Source organism: Macrosteles quadrilineatus, unplaced genomic scaffold, assembly GCF_028750875.1.
Source record: "Macrosteles quadrilineatus isolate MER2022 unplaced genomic scaffold, UCM_ALF_1.0 Scaffold_8__2_contigs__length_117827958, whole genome shotgun sequence".
In the NCBI taxonomy this organism is placed as follows: Eukaryota; Metazoa; Arthropoda; class Insecta; order Hemiptera; family Cicadellidae; genus Macrosteles; species Macrosteles quadrilineatus.
The window spans coordinates 31,325,840-31,342,489 of NW_026542601.1; the positions used below are offsets into that span (position 1 = coordinate 31,325,840).

The following is a 16,650-nucleotide window of genomic DNA, read 5'->3' on the forward strand; positions in this document are numbered from 1 at the left end:
TACGCCTTCTTGTAAAACCTTCAATATATTATTTCATAGGGGTTTTAAGGAAATCTCCCTTAAAATTCCTAAAAAGTCGTAGTAGCCAGGAAAATCCGGTAAAATTTGCACCATATTATTCAAAGAATTTAAATTATCAACATCCACTTCCACAATTGCTCAGAGAATCCTTTACAATGGCGCAATAACTCGCCAATTTGTCCCCCTTGTGCCAAATTACCCCCTCAACTCAAACTCGACAACATAAAGCATGTTACGCCCCCTCTAATAGGGCCAGTCCCCTCAAAGACCAACAAACTTCATTGTTGTGTATGAATTGTTACATATTGTATTTAAACGTCTTTGGCGAGTCATCTGGTATAAAATGTCCTTCGACGCTGGATCGTTGAACCCGAGACTTTTAAGATGGTGCCATTGACTTTGAAAAATTGAGTAGACTTTTCGTCCTTATTTCTCGAATATTCTTTAGAATGAGTTTTATATCATATCCAGTTCTACTTAGTGCTTACTCAATGCTTTCTTTTATGTTTGGATGGGTTTTACAGCCTAAACTTCACTCTTAGTAGTAATAATATCAGAGAACAATCAGTACGGTATCTTACGGCGAATGCAGAGTTGTATTTTGTTTAAAAGTTATTGGTTGACGTAAACTAGTGAACAAATACATCGTTATTTTGCATTGTTAGCCTACTTTTGAACTTTTGTGCCAATCTTATTGTGTATGAATGACGAAAGACGAAGGAAGAATTTAGTATTCTTCTAATATTTAAAACATTGAATATCAGTACATAGAACTGCGTATAAAAGGTGTCCCGTGGGTACTACCAGAAATTTAGAAATGTGTTTAATGGGTCTAATTATGGGTTTAATAAAACAAAAATCATGAATAGCTTTTTTCAAAAGCGACTTATTACGATTATTATCATTTAGTTTATTTGTGTTTTAAGTTTTTATCTTAAAAGCTGTTCAAGATACCTTTATGACATTTAAAGTATACGTTTTTGATTGAGTCATAAACTATTTGTATAGACAAATAATTACTAGACATATTTTTTGTATGTTTTAATTGAGGCATTTTTTATTTGTAAGAATTAAATTACTAAAATGTTGGTGATTTAATGATCATTTTAATTTATTTAAAATCTTATATTAAACAACACATGAAGTCAAATCGGGAGGGTAATAAAAAGCTGATATATATAACGATTTTAGCGAATTTCCCATATAGGGAATAAGCTATTACCGTAGTACTCATAGTAAGACCTGGACGCGGGACAGATTTTTTTTTCGTTTTGAGGTCCCTAGAGGCCAAAAACACCATTCGTTCAGATTCATATATATATATATATATATATTTATATATTTATATATATATATATATATATATTTATATATTTATATATATATATATATATATTTATATATATATATATATATATGTGTGTGTGTGTGTGTGTGTGTCCGTTAGCACGATAACTCGAGCAAAAATGATCCGATTTTGATGAAATTTGGTACAAACGTGTAAACCTACGTTTATTCGAACGAGTTAGCGATCCAGCATGATCGGATCATGGGAACGGGGGTTTACGGGGGTTTTATGGGGTAAAAATAGGTTTTTCCCATTTTTGACCCAAAAAACATAAAATTTTGCAATTTCTTTCCAAACCATTTTGTAGAGCTTAAAAAACAAATAATTTAGTATATTGAAGCGTTATTATGCGCCTAATGGTTACGGAGAAAATTCCAAAAAATTGTAAATTTAAAATTCCCATGTTATTCTTATGGAGAATAAGTAAACTGTTGTAGTTTGCTTGTTTATGAACATATTTTGATCAAATTTGGAAAAAATTTTTATTTCTTACTATTAACATTTTACAAAAAAAAAAATAGTTTTACCCTCCCTGATGCAGCAAACCTAAGTACTTGTTAAAGTAATTCTATTTAAATTGGGAATAAATGCTATATTTCTAAGTAGACATTTCAGTGTACAACCAATCAGTCAAATGGAAATTCGCTTAGTCTGCAGGTTTGCTGCGGCGGAGGTATTTACATTATGCGCCTCAAAATCATCTTTAAATAATACAAAAATTACGATTCAAAGATTTTATCTTGAACAGAAAGTGCTGCTTCATGCGGAGTATTCGGGAACTAACACATATATGTGATCTGCATTGCCGACAAATAGCAGCTGAATGAAGAAAACTGTCACAAAGTCAATGATACTGTAGAGTGTAATGTATTTATAGTTATTTGGTATGTGTAAAAAGCTTGCTTAGTAACTGAGTATTTAAAGCATCCGCCTTAAGATATAAAGGTCACAGAATTTGATTCTAAGACATACAAAATATAAACAAAAAATATCAACAAAATATCAAGTTATTTATAATTTTTTTCGACAATGATGTACTATTTATAATTCCACCTAGCTTTGTGCATATTTATGCACCACATTTTTAAATTAACTGTTTATTTATTTGTTTTTAAGGATTTTCTTAAAAGGTATTTACAAGGTTATGTACAACACGATTTTTCAATTTCCAAAAAGCCAAGTACGTATATTCTTTATTTTTACACCTTCTAGGTAGTTTACACCTTGGATATTTGTGTCCTAAATAGGCAATACCTTATACATTTTTATTTTCACTTGGCTATTTAGTGAATTTTAATTTGTACATTTATTATTTCATTGTGTCGTTACGCTATTTTTTGTTTTACAGTAGGTAGTGGGATGTACTAATGTACCATTTGTATTTTTTTTAATTTTACCACACTATGCACTTTTTTGTATGATTTTATATTTCACTTGACCATGTAACCTATTTAATTTCCAACAAGATATAAACCTTTAATATACTCATGTAAAAATAATTTGAAAGGCTTTCTACAATGATTTCTGTTTTAGATTAAGATATGTACGCATGAACTTTTTTTTTATTTTCATGAGTGGTGTACCCATTAACATATTTTTACTAAGCTAGATACGATTTCAATAATTCATTTCCACCAGGCTACTTACAGTATTGTTATCACAAAATAAATAATATGCACCTACATTTTAATTTATCACTATTATTTACTATTTCAATTATATTTTATTCCCACTAGGCTTTGTAACATTCATACTTTTTATTCAGGCTGTATACAATATCAATTTTGTCTCCACTAACTATTATCAATTTTTATTTTAACTTCTCTGCGTTCCATATATACATTTCCATACTAAAAATATACATTATAACCTCCAAACCACAAACTTACACTACTATCACAATCACAGAGTTCAACAGTTATAGGTAATAGAATAGTTAGCACAGCTAATGTTTGTCTAACATAAATACTGTATGATAACTCAGTGACTTCCTCAATTCTCTCTGGTAATGTACGGCAGTAGGTTACTGCACCATCCGCTCGTGATTTGACATGTACAAAATATGGTAAGAACTCTTCCTTATTTGTCATTTTACATTGTAAAAGACCGACAGCATAATAGACCTACTGTTTGATGTAGCGACACAATATCAATTCTATTAAGTACCCTTGCTGTTGCAAAAATGTTCAATGTATTTGACGATTGAAATGTATTATTGGTGTATAGTTGGAGATTGAAAATGGAGCTTACAACGCTCAATAGATATCAAATATATACATTGTACATATTTATACAATTGCAAGTTTGATGTATTGCAAGTGTGAATGAAAAATGAAGTGGGATTTTGTAGAAGCAAAGCCGTAAAATTCTTTTCTTTTTGTTATTTAACAAGGTTTTTAAATGGTCGCCATTTTTATCTATTATTAGGATATTTTACGGTCATTGGACTCGTATTTGAAAGTGCATTAAATATATATTCTGTAAAATTTGTATTTAGTTACTCAAATTAATCATGGAATCGACTTTAAATAATTTAAAAGACCGCCATTTTGAAATTTTAAATTTTTTCTAAGTTTGATTTGTTAATAAAATAGTATCTTGCACCTTAAAATACACATGAAACTTTTTTTCCATGGAAAATTCACACATGAAACTTTTTTTCCATGGAAAATTCAAATAACATAATTTATGTAAATAATCCAAAATGGTAGATATCTGGTGAATAACGCGTTTTTTGGGGGAAAATGTCACGCTTGATTTACTCTTTATTTCGATCATAGAACCATTTCCCGGTGTTTGGCTGTTTACTTACAGCACAACTTGTATAGGGCTTGCATTGAAGCAGTCGGTTGCCGAGTTAATGCTAGGAAAAGTCAGTAGCTTTTTTGTGCGTTGTAACTGGGACAGCTAGCTATCAATAAAAGCTAATTGCGTTTTACATAAAAAAAACTAATGTTCCTGGCTAACGAAAAAGCTGGTCATAGTAACAAAGTTAAACAAGCCATTTTACACATTGCTAGGTTAAAACAAGCATCATCATGCCACTATCTTAATTTAACTATCTACATATAAGATTTTCCTCTGTAACATCCCTTTCCAGCTGTCCAATTTAAGCGATTTTCACGAAAGAGGCGTAATTTTAAAACTTATAATCCAGCGAACCTGCGAATAGTAACGAACAAGTTTAATTGTCTTCAGGGTTTTGCTCCTCTTTCACTTCAATTTCTATAGTTCACTTTCAAAGATCCAGTGTTGCTGACCAAATTTCTTGACAACTGCTTAAAAATGTGTATTGCAATATACCAGCTGGTAATTGTTGTTTGTTGATGTATAACCACAGTCAGACTGGATACAGTCAGTGAGAGATGAAATAGTCTTTAAAATAAATTTTTAATTTGCTACTTTTTTAATAATTGCAACCTGATTGAGGTAGGTAAATCTCTCACTAATCTTTACGTTGTTGATCTAGATCTTTGAAAAAGGGCGTTGCATTATTATTTTTACTTTGGAATTAAGTTTTGAACTCTATTATAATGTGCGATTTGCACCTAGGTCCCATTGTAATTAACAGAACAGTGATTCTTGATTTTCCAGTTGATCCTACTTCTTCTTTTGTGTCCTGCCACTCTGGCTGGGCACATGGAGACACTGTATTCCTGGAAGGCGGTTGACTTTGTTTTTCCCTCGGAGGAAATCAGGACCGAAAGTCTCGCCAACGGAGATTTCATTCCTGAAAACAATCTGATTATCGACGTTGACACATGGGCAGGTGAGTGAATTTACAATGTTTTTATAGGCCTACATTAGAGTAAGCATTTGAAAATGACTGCCTCTTTACAGTTACATTGTCAATTTTCCTTTTAGCTATGATGCAGGTTATATTTTTGGGATGTACAATTTCATGGTGAAGTATATTTGCTTTGAGACATTTCTTCAACTTCTTAATTCTAATAATAAATGTAACTAAACACGGATCATCTCACACTATTCTACACTCATCTTTCACCACTCATATTTGGATTCAAATAAGCACCACAGTGTCATCCACATTTCAAATGATGATGACAATGATAATAAAAATTATAATAAAAAAACCTTACATCTTACAGGTATAGCTATTTTTTAGGGATCATGTTCTAGATCTTCTTCGTTGATAGTTATGCTTTGAGTTCATAAAAAAAAAAGTTTTCAGATAAATACCGAGGTACCTTTTGATTCAATTTATCTTGTAACTATACGATTTTTAAAATTATCATGACCAACTAGAATTATTTAGCCTCTGATATCATTACCACCTCATATACTACAATACTACCTATAGATTCATCATTCATGAAGACAATTTTAAGAAAATCAGTCATACAATACAATACAATATGCATCAGATAAGAAGGCTTGCAGTATACAGAGTCAATGGGCGTACTGGTGTCATTTTTGAAATTATGAGGCACAAAATTATGATAAAGTAGTGGAAACGTTTTGTTCTTATCTACCAGGTGCAAGTTGTAACTGCACCTAAAGTATGCAAATTGTATATGTTAACAGTACAAGTATGACACTGCTAATTGTTAGATTGTTCAGAATTGTGTAATTTATATTCACATATTTTGTGAAAAGTGTTTTAATGTGATATCTAAGATACTAACTAAAAAAATGTTGTTTAAGATTAAGAACGAAACTTAATGATACTTCTTACACTAGGTTTTGCTAATAAGTAAAAAATAATAAAATAAGTGAAAATTTTGCTAATAAGTAAATTTAACAGTGAAAGTAATGACAACTTTCCTACAGTGCCACTCATCCTTCACTCATATTTGGGTGAAGGATTTGGGTGATAAATACGCACATAGTGGCGTCCCCATTTAAATAATTGATAATTGAATTGAATTGATAACTTCTAATCCAATAACCTATCATAAACATTCCAACATTTCTATCCGCATTATTAGACAATTTGTTTCTGAATCTACTTTGTTACCACACACTCTTTCCATTATTTAATTTTCGTTTGTAATAAAAATCAGGTTTGTACAATTTAATTATATCTTTGCTCATACACGAGTGGGCAGTCCACCAGGAGGAGCAAGGGACAGTCATTAACACTTTTATTTATAGTTAACATTGGTACATGAACTCTTTTTAGGTTTTTAGGAGGCGCAAGGAAGAGAAAAATCCCACCACAATGCAATGGAGAGGGCCGCAATTGTCTTACGGACCCATAGCGCATCACATGCAAAACACAGGCCTGAAGTTTAGTGAAATAATCAATATAAAACAAACAATATTTACTATTTCAGAACATGGAAGGGACCGGAAGATGTTTGTCACAATGCCCAAACTCAAGGTAGGGGCTCCAGTAACCCTTGCGATGGTGACAGACCAACAACGAGATAATGTGACTCTCCTACAACCCTACCCGGACTGGTCGTGGCACCAGGGTGGCTGTGATGGGATAAACTCTGTGTTCCGGACTCACGTGAGTTATCTGGATGTGTAGTAAGTTAAGGTTTTAGATCTACTTAATAACTCCCAGAGACATCAAAGTGGTAAAACAGTTACTACAAGTCTGTTCACAACATTTAGACAGTATGTAAGGAAGCTTACCCACGACATCTTTTCTTAAATGTATTTTGTAACTGATTGACGTTTTGGCAAACCTTAGCTGTTGAGCTATTGTTTTAAATTTAGTATCATGTGGAGGGGGAAAATGTCTTCCCCTAAAACCGCCTAAATTTGGTGAACGGAGTATAGTATTAGGTGACCTATTAGGATGACTATACTAAGATATGAGTGTACATAGTGAACTTCAGTGAAGTGTTAACCATGTGTATAAATACAAGTAGATCTTGATAATCTGATAGATGTGGACCTACAGAGTCAGATTAACAAGAATTTCGAATTACCAAGGGTACAATGCTAAATACCTATAATCAGAAGGAAAACAATAAAAAACATTATTTCATAAAGATATAAGCTATGTAATGTCATTGTTGGATGGCCCACCAGAACTAACAATTAGAAATACCCCCGCAGCAGCAAACCTGCAGCATAAGAGAATTTCCATTTGCCTATGATTATAATTTTACTAAAATATCTTCTTAAACATGTCAGATTTATTCCCTATTAAATAACAATAGTTTAATGAGTTAAATGAGTTAAATGAGTTTAATGAGAACATGGGTTTGCTGCTACACGAAATTCAATTGTGTGTTATTTAGTAAAATATTAAGAGTTTAGTACGAATTAAATTAATGTTTCAAATTTGATCAAAATACTTCAATTAACAAGAAAACTACAGCAGTTTACTTTTCTTCCCCTAAAATATCATGGGTAGTAGCATTTTCAAGTTACAAATATATGATGGACCGGCTACATATCCTCCGTTTCACAATTATTATACACATCTGGTTCACTTTATTCTGTTTCATTTTCATATATAATTTCCTCTGTTCCCCAGGTGGACAGGTGCGGAAGGCTGTGGGTTTTAGACTCTAGTGTTATCAACGTTTTCACCACCTTTGAGAGAAAATGTCCCCCGCAAATATTGATCTTTGATCTCCGTACAGATACTCTTATCAGTAAGTTTACATTGTAGTCTCATATAATAAAGTAGAGTCATACAGTTTCATTTGACCCAGAGAAGATATGAATTGATGAATGACTGCAGATACCTATCCTTACAGGTTTTTAATGGGGAGTTAATTTGAGAAAGCAAACCTGTAATAACCATTGCTATGTTAACCATTACCGTAGCTATTATTAGCATTGAATGAGTTTAATTACTACTGTAACAAGTACAGTAGGTCTATGTGGTTTGAACTAAAACTTTTACAGGTATTGTGAGTTATCTTAGAGCTTTTAAATATATTTAACTAACATTTTCTCGGGGTTTTCCTAACCCAGCAAAAATAAGTTTAATTAACAGATTAATGTCTGAGGCTTTAAATTTATAGTTTTAGTAGATTATGAATGTTTATAGTCTTAACCTTGTGTTTTTTTCCAACAGAGCGTTACAGGATCTCAGATTCTGACCTGGACCATAGAAATCTTCTTCTCAACATCGCTGTAGATACAAGAACTCCAGACTGTAGTGACGCTTTTGCTTACATCTCTGATGCCGTGTCCTACAAGCTGATTGGTACTTATAGTTGAATCAATCACAAATCCTGAAACGTAAAAGTTGTATTCTGTAAAAAAAATTTTATCTAGTATGCCTACTAAAAGTATAGGTAGTAGTTGACATCCAATCTCCAAGCTAAAATTGTAGCCATTTTTAGACTTAACCGAACACTGGTTGAATAAAAGAAAAAACCAGTAACCTTGGTTGAAAACTAAACACAGTTGTAATCTATCATCGGGCTTTTAATAAACTGTCCTGTCCAAAGAAATAGTTGATCTTATTTAATAATAAAGCTTTTTAGTTCATCTTGTCTATTCTATCAAAGATCAAAGGTATCTTGCATTCTTTTGTTCATCTTCATCAAACTATGCATTGATATAAAACTTGTAATTTGCTGTCTGTTACAAAAAGTCTGTTGCTGTCTTCATTATTAATGAATCAACTAAGGGCTTGGGAATTTCACTCACAATTTAATACTTTTCATAGAATAAAATATATAAGAGATATTCTCAGTAGAATAGATAGAAAAATGAATTTACCTTTGCTTCATAACATCAATAAGTATTTTGTCGATGTACAAATTTCAACTAACGATAATAAAAAATGTAAAGCATATTACCTCAAAACATCAATACAAAATAAAAATTATGGAAATTAATTTAAAACAATTAAAACTAAATAAAACATTAAAAATTACCTCATTTGATCCCTGAAGGGCTATTGATGTTTGTTGAAATTATGGGAGACATAATGGTCCCATGACATGAGTGGTTAAAGTGCTCGCTTGACAATCAGAAGGTCACCGGTTCGATCCTGAGAAGAAGTAGGAAGCTTTTTGATGGCTTGAAACTTGACCAGCTGTCCCTGATAATTGGGCTTTAAATAAAATGATCCTGACGAAACAGCCGATCTTAGTCAGTAACAAAGCTACACAGATCATCCCACAACATTCTACACTCATATCTGAGTTAAAATACGCACCTAGGTAGGTTTCCCATCTTATAATGATAATGCTATAACAACACGAGTTTGATTCATGTGCTAAATTGATTTATTACATGACTGTATATAATTTAAACAAAATACAGTGTAGTATTTGGTTGTTTCTTTTATAAATATAATTCAACATATAAATAAATAAATCCGTACAAATAGTTTTAATTTTATTTCCAGTGTATGACTCCGCTAAAGACAAGTCCTGGAGAGCCTCTGGGGACTGTTTTGGTCCTTACGAAGAAGCCTTAAAATTCCACACTGCTGATAAACACTACAAGCTCAACTTTGGAATGTTCGGCCTAGCTTTGGGTTTGTATGAGTTTAAAGGGTGAAAACAGAAATGGGTCATTATAAAAATGTCATACCTAGTCAAATTAAGCCAACAAATAAAATGGACGGATACGTTAAATTTTGTAGCTTCTCCAGGATTTAAAATTAAATCTTTCGTAAAGCTTAATTCCAGGTGCTAACAAATTTTGTCTTTCTTATATTCTCTCTTTTAGCTCACATTATTTGTGAATAATTTTTCTATCAATAGAAAAAGACTGTACTCAAGTGAGTTAGTTATTTCCCTATCCTTTCCTCGATGAATTCCTAAGCAAATGAGCTTAAAATACTTTATTTCAACAGGCAGAGCTACCACAAGACCTGTCGTACGCTTAAGTTGCATACATGTATTACAAAAACTGTTTTTATACTCCTAAATTAGCCTACAGTACTTACAAACAGTGGTGTAGTGGATCTCTGTTTCTTTCACAAAAACCTATATAATGGTTAGCGAATCATATTCTAAATTGGAAAATGTATGACTAACACCACTGCTTACAAAATGACTCGCAAAATCAGTCAGCGATTACGCAAGTGCAAAATCTCTACTGGAATGCAAGGTCTAGTAAACTTAAAAACTATCACCAATGGCAAATATTTCAAAAACTCGTTACTACCATTTAAACTCTTAAGTTTTTACTACTCTGTTTGGCAGGTCCTCTCCGCAACAACGGTGACCGCACCCTTTACTTCCACAGTCTCACCAGTGTAAAAGAGTCTTGGGTAACGACCTCTGTCCTCCGCAACAGTCAGCTGTTTCTCGAGGACCCTGACGGAGCTGCGGACAGCTTCCATGAGTTCAACGCCACCAGAAGTTCACAATCTGCTGCCGAGGTGGGTTGGTGTCGTCGACGTTAACAGCACTCGTTGATAGCAAAAGTAACTGTTGCTTGTCAACTGTTTCAATCACATTACTAGTTGAGCAAAAGTTTGCCATTTACTTGTCAACTGTTATAATCTTTACTAGGTAAGAAAAAACTTAACTGCTGCTTGTTAACTATTGTCATCAGCATACAGTGAAAGCAAAAGCAACTGTTGAGTTATTTATTTAATTGGACGAAACGAAGTGAAGACCTCACTGTCAGCCTATAAAAATTCCATGCTAAAACTATGTTAATAAAAGGCTCTTTTATTACAGCATTAAAAAATCTGATTCTTGTACCACGGATTTATTTTTTTGTGTAGTTCTTAATAAACTATATTCGAATAAATTTCGTGAATGTTTCCGATTTAACTTAACTCAATAAAGTTCGTTATTTGACACGTTTTTTTTTTGTTCGTTGGTGCCTCATTTGACTAGCTAAATCAAAATCACTAACACTAAATCAGCCGTCGTCTGCCATGAAATTACCAAAATATTTTTGTTATGTGTTTAATGTTTATGGTAATTCTGAGCAATTACTTGGTCAACCCCAATTTTTTTCATATTTTACTACGGTCATCAGGAGGTTCTCAGAAAGCAAGAAACATATAATTCAAGCCCCGCAAGGTTAAGTTAGGTTAGGTTAGGTTAAGTTAGGTTATTAATTAACCTAATCTAACGTAACGGTACTGTTACAATTGGCCTTAGAGATGTATTTGAGACTAAAAAAAACATAATAAGTTAGGTTAGGTTAGGTAAGGTTACTCGGCGCTTGGCAACATGTACGATGGCCTTGCGGGCCTTGAATTATATGTTTCTTGCTTTCTGAGAACCTCCTGATGACCGTAGTAAAATATGAAAAAAATTGGGGTTGACCAAGTAATTGCTCAGAATTACCGTGTTTACATTCAACATTGTTTTTTAAGTTAGTAATTTCATTGATTTAGTTGCTGTGATTTCAACTTTTATTTTATTAAAGTCGGGTTTTTTAAATTTTTCTTGCGTTACATTAGATCTATAAATTCTTTTACTTACTCTATGATTGAAACTATGTTTAACTTACTGTATTTGGAAATAATGAAAGAGACTTTAAACCAAGCACAGACTTCTTTCATAGGTGGTTTTATCTACGCTTCTATTCTCAGATATCAGTCTAAAAGAAATCGTAGTAAGTGTTATGACTGTTACAAAATAATAAGCGGAAAGTAAATAAAAGAAACGTCTTATTATTACATATCCTTATATTATTATTATATTACATATCCTTTCTTACAATTCTTTAAAATATCTAGACTATCCTCCATTTTTCCTAGTGAGTGCCCATTTTGTAACAGGTGTTGTGCGACATTTGATCTTTCCGGTTTGTTGTTCCTCCACGCAGATATGTGGTTTTTGAAGCGGTTTACGAAGTTCACAGTCTGTCCAATGTAGAAGCTATCACAATCGTTACAATTGATTTTATAGATTCCCGAAGTGTCAAATTTGTTACAATCTTCTATTTTTGGATGCAGTATTTTACTCATGGTGTTCTGAGTCCTGTAGGCTATTGAAACTCCGTATTTCTTGAATCTGTTAGCAGTCCTTTGTGTTGTAGTCCCCGTGTAGCTAAATGTGATATATCTGGTGCTTTCCTCTTTTATATCTTCTAATGTTGTTCTGCTGTGTAGTATATTCTGTCTATCGATTTTTCTCCTCGTCTTCCTTGCGATGTCCTCTATCGTCTTGGTTCGAAATCCATTCACTTGGGCGATCTTCATAATGGTGTCCAGTTCTTTTTTCCTATTGGCTTGGCTAAGTGGGATCTTATAGGCTCGGTACAGCATAGATCTAAAGGCTGCGGTCTTGCGGATTGTCGGATGGATAGACTTGTTGTTGATTGTAGTGTCCGTTTGCGTAGGTTTCCTGTAGATGTCAAACTCTATCTTGCTGTCTTTTCTCTCTAATGTGAGGTCCAGGAAGTTGATCTTTTTGTTTTCTTCAAACTCGTTGGTAAATGTGAGGTTTGGGTGGTGGCTGTTTAGTGTCTGCATCATCGTTTCGTGCTCCTGTTCCTGGGCTTGTCTGAAGATAACAAGAATGTCGTCTACATATCTAACATACAGTTTTACATCATGATTCTTTCTTAAATTCATTAATATTTCTTTTTCCTGGTGCTGTAAAAATATTTCTGACAAAATTGCCGAAAGTGGACTTCCCATAGCTAAACCATCTGTTTGTTCATAAAATCTATTGTTAAATCTAAAATAATTTTGCTTCAAAACAGTCACAAGCAATTTTACAATCTGATTGACATATTCATCGTCTAAACTATTCTGCAAAAGCCTACATTTAACAAGATCTACAGTTTCTGATACAGGTATGTTTGTGTACAGATTTGCGATATCAAATGAGACTAGCCTACTATTCGAATCTATATCTATGTTCTTTACACGTTCAACAAATTCATAACTATTCTTTACATTGTATACATATTCTAATTCTAAATCATTGCTGAGCTTACTTGCTAACAATTTTGAAACATTGTAGGTAGGAGCACATTTAAAGTTAACTAATGGTCTGATGGGTACATTCTTCTTGTGTATTTTTGGGATCCCTTTCATCACGGGCGCTTTAGAATTTAGGATGTTCATCTTCTGTCGACATTCTTCGGGAATCACTCTGGTGCATCTCTTCACGACGTCGGACAGCTCTCTTTGGTACCTCTGCGTTGGATCCTTTTTCAGCTCTTTGAAGTTATTTTCTTTGATGAAATCTTCCGTCTTCTTTATATATTCTTCTTTTCCGAGCACTACGATGGCGTTGCTTTTGTCTGCTTTCACAACGATTGAGCTATTCTCTTCCAGCTTCTTCTTTATATTGTTGCATGTCTTCAGTTCTTCATTTCTGCTGGGGTCTATGGGTCCTATGCTGGTGAAATCGTTAGCTGTCACTTCCTTCCGAACGGCATAATGGTCTACGTTTCTGAGTGATTTTACATTTGCTTCGACTTCAGTAGCTAGTAGTTCGTTTTCGTCCTTCTTCTTCATTGGGAAATTGTACTTCATTCCGTAGTTCAGTATTTTCGTTTCCTCTTCACTGAATTGAATGTCTGTAAGGTTGATGACTCTCTTCTGGAATTTGTGTTCTGTATTGGTCCTATCCAAGTCTTCATTAGGTGTATTATTCTCTACGAGTTTGTATAATTTGTCGTTTATCCGTAAATATTTCCGGTCCATGGCGTCTTCAACCTCTTCACTGACGACTTCGTGTAGTAAATTCCATGCAATTAGTCCGTATAATCTCAAAAATTGTAGGTGGATGTTGTAGGCAATCTGGTTCAGTTCTTCTTTTTCACAGTAAAGTTGTTTGATCATATTTTTGATGAATAATACCTCTCCTTGTTCCTTGGTTCTTTTAGCGGCAGTGGTGTTACAGTTGACCTTGATTTTAGCGTATTGTGGTGTAATTCTCTTCCTGATACATTCTTTGTTGAAGTAAACATCTGCAATCTTCGTGGAAATCTTGATTCTTGTATCCCTATATTTTGCTGCTAACTTTGCTTGACTAGCTTCACTAAATAACTTCTTGATCAGCATTGTACGTGTTATTAAATTTACGGAAAGTAAATAAAAGAAACGTCTTATAACACTTAAAACATATATTTACGCTTATACTGTTACTCACAAGACGGTAAATATACAAAAACGATGGTAAGTGGTGATCGATTTCGATTGGACACTCCAATCATCATCAGACCTATAGGCGAATGACAAGAATCTTGAATGGCGTCCCTACTTATACCCTATTGGCTACCGGAAGCACCGGCCAATACATTTTTATAAGTACAACTGGAATCAAAATGTATTTGTTCATTAATCAACTTATTTCTATCTTTACATTTTTCCTTATAAATATACAATTCTTCCCAAGCATTCATTACATATCCTTTTTTACAATTCTTTAAAATATCTAGACTATCCTCCATTTTTCCTAGTGAGTGCCCATTCTGAAACAGGTGTTTATTTATTTATTTATTTGTTTACGGTATAACACCATTTTTACAGGGTTGACATAACAGGGTTGACATGCTGATCAGATACAATATTGAAAGATCCTAATTAAATTTTCTTCCCTTCTGCCTTTTCTCATGCTCTTTTACTTTTTTTGTTTTTTGCAGGATTTATTAAAAGGCAGATAGGGACTAACATCACATGCTAATGGAAAAAAAAACTGGTTGAATAGCAAGCATAACAATGGATAGAATTAGGTAACAATAACAATCGATAAATACTACAAGAAAACATGCGACTAGATAACAGAAAGATAATACATACATCAATTCAATACTAACATCACATGCTAATAGAAAAAGAAAAACTGGTTGAATAGCAAGCATAACAAAGGATAGAATTAGGTAACAATAACAATCGATAAATACTACAAGAAAACATGCGACTAGATAACAGAAAGATAATACATACATCAATTCAGTACTAACATCACATGCTAATAGAAAAGAAAAACTAGTTGAATAGCAAGCATAACAATAAATAGAAATTTGGAAACAATAACAGTCGATAAAATACCACAAGAAAACATGCAACTAGATAACAAGAGAGATAAAACTACATCAATAGTACAAGCAATATCAATAAACTAGTGACAGACGGCAATAATGACTAGGGAGCATTGATAAGGAAGCATTGACAGAGAATTAAATTATTACACAAGACCTGTACAATTAAATCACAGCAGAACGAGATTACTGTTCCTCAAGAACCGAAGACGCAATCCTCTTGACAACCCGTGGACAGCAGTCAAAGAAGTCCACATAATGACAGAGCCGATTGCCGAGTCGATGCAGTCTAGGCAGAGGGCTATAAAGTTCATAGTTCGTGGAGCAGTGTTGGCGAGCAAACAGCACATTGGAACGAGTGGATCTAGGTGGGGAAACATGCAGGTCAATCAGCGCAAGCAGATCAGGACAGTTGATTCGTCCATTTAGTATCTTGAACAGGAACATGGCATCACTGATTTCCCTCCTCTTGGCCAGGGTATCAAGTTCAAGAAACCTTCTGATGTCCTCGGTAGGTACATCCCGGTACATGTAACCCATCCTACATCCAATAAGACGTAGAAATCGGCACTGGACACTCTCCAGACGATCAATGTAGCACTGTTGGTGGGGTGACCATATAGAGCTACAATATTCAAGTCTTGACCTCACCAAAGAAATGTACAGTGTGCGAAGCGCCTCTATACTCAGACCACATCTAGAGGATCTCATGATGAGTCCCAATATCCTGGTGGCCTTAGAATAAATTTCCTCAATATGGCGTGAGAAACTCAGATCCGCAGACAGTACAACACCCAGATCTCGAATGTTGTCACTTCTAGCGAGGGGCAGGTTGCTTAGGCAGTAATTATAATCCTCAGGCCTTCTAGCTCTACTATATGTAACCACCACACACTTTTTAACGTTGAGCCTCATGCAGTTATCGGTGCACCAATCTTCAACACGCCGAAGACATTGCTGAAGTCGAAGGCAGTCCTCACTAGAGCGAACAGTTCTAAAAATCTTCAAGTCGTCTGCGAACAGGAGACAGTTGCAGTCAAGTACATCCACAACATCATTGACGAACAGGGAGAATAGAAGCGGTCCAAGATGAGAGCCCTGTGGCACTCCAGAGAGAGCAACAAAAGGATCGGACAATGCATACTTGAATTTAACTTTGAGGGATCTGCCACTCAAATAGGAGCTGAACCAACTGAGTAGACTGCCGCAGATCCCATACCCCTCCAACTTTGCAATAAGATGTTCATGACTGACAGTATCAAATGCCTTTGAGAAGTCTAAGTATATACAATCAACCTGGCTACCTGAGGCTAAGGCAGAGGTGACTAAATGTTGGAGAAGAGCTAGATTGGTGAGAGACGATCTTCCCGCTATAAATCCATGCTGTTCAGGGATAATCAGAGCTTGTAAGTGGAACATAA

At 34.1% G+C, this 16,650-nt stretch overlaps 1 protein-coding gene across 3 annotated transcripts in view; it reads left to right on the forward strand.

The window, feature by feature from the left end:
- Positions 1-3,371: 3,371 nt before the first annotated feature.
- The window catches only part of LOC128999440 (protein yellow-like), a 45,162-nt gene continuing 31,883 nt past the window's right edge, over positions 3,372-16,650 (forward strand). For 2 of the 3 annotated variants that reach the window (XM_054425962.1, XM_054425964.1), the window contains exons 1-7: positions 3,372-3,434; positions 4,964-5,138; positions 6,667-6,845; positions 7,827-7,947; positions 8,376-8,507; positions 9,663-9,794; positions 10,468-10,646. In XM_054425962.1, the coding sequence (XP_054281937.1) occupies positions 3,432-3,434; positions 4,964-5,138; positions 6,667-6,845; positions 7,827-7,947; positions 8,376-8,507; positions 9,663-9,794; positions 10,468-10,646 (921 nt within the window). In that variant the 5' untranslated portion in view covers positions 3,372-3,431. Of the gene's footprint in view, positions 3,435-4,717; positions 4,799-4,963; positions 5,139-6,666; positions 6,846-7,826; positions 7,948-8,375; positions 8,508-9,662; positions 9,795-10,467; positions 10,647-16,650 lie in introns of those variants that run through there. The other variant, XM_054425963.1, reaches the window with a different exon arrangement.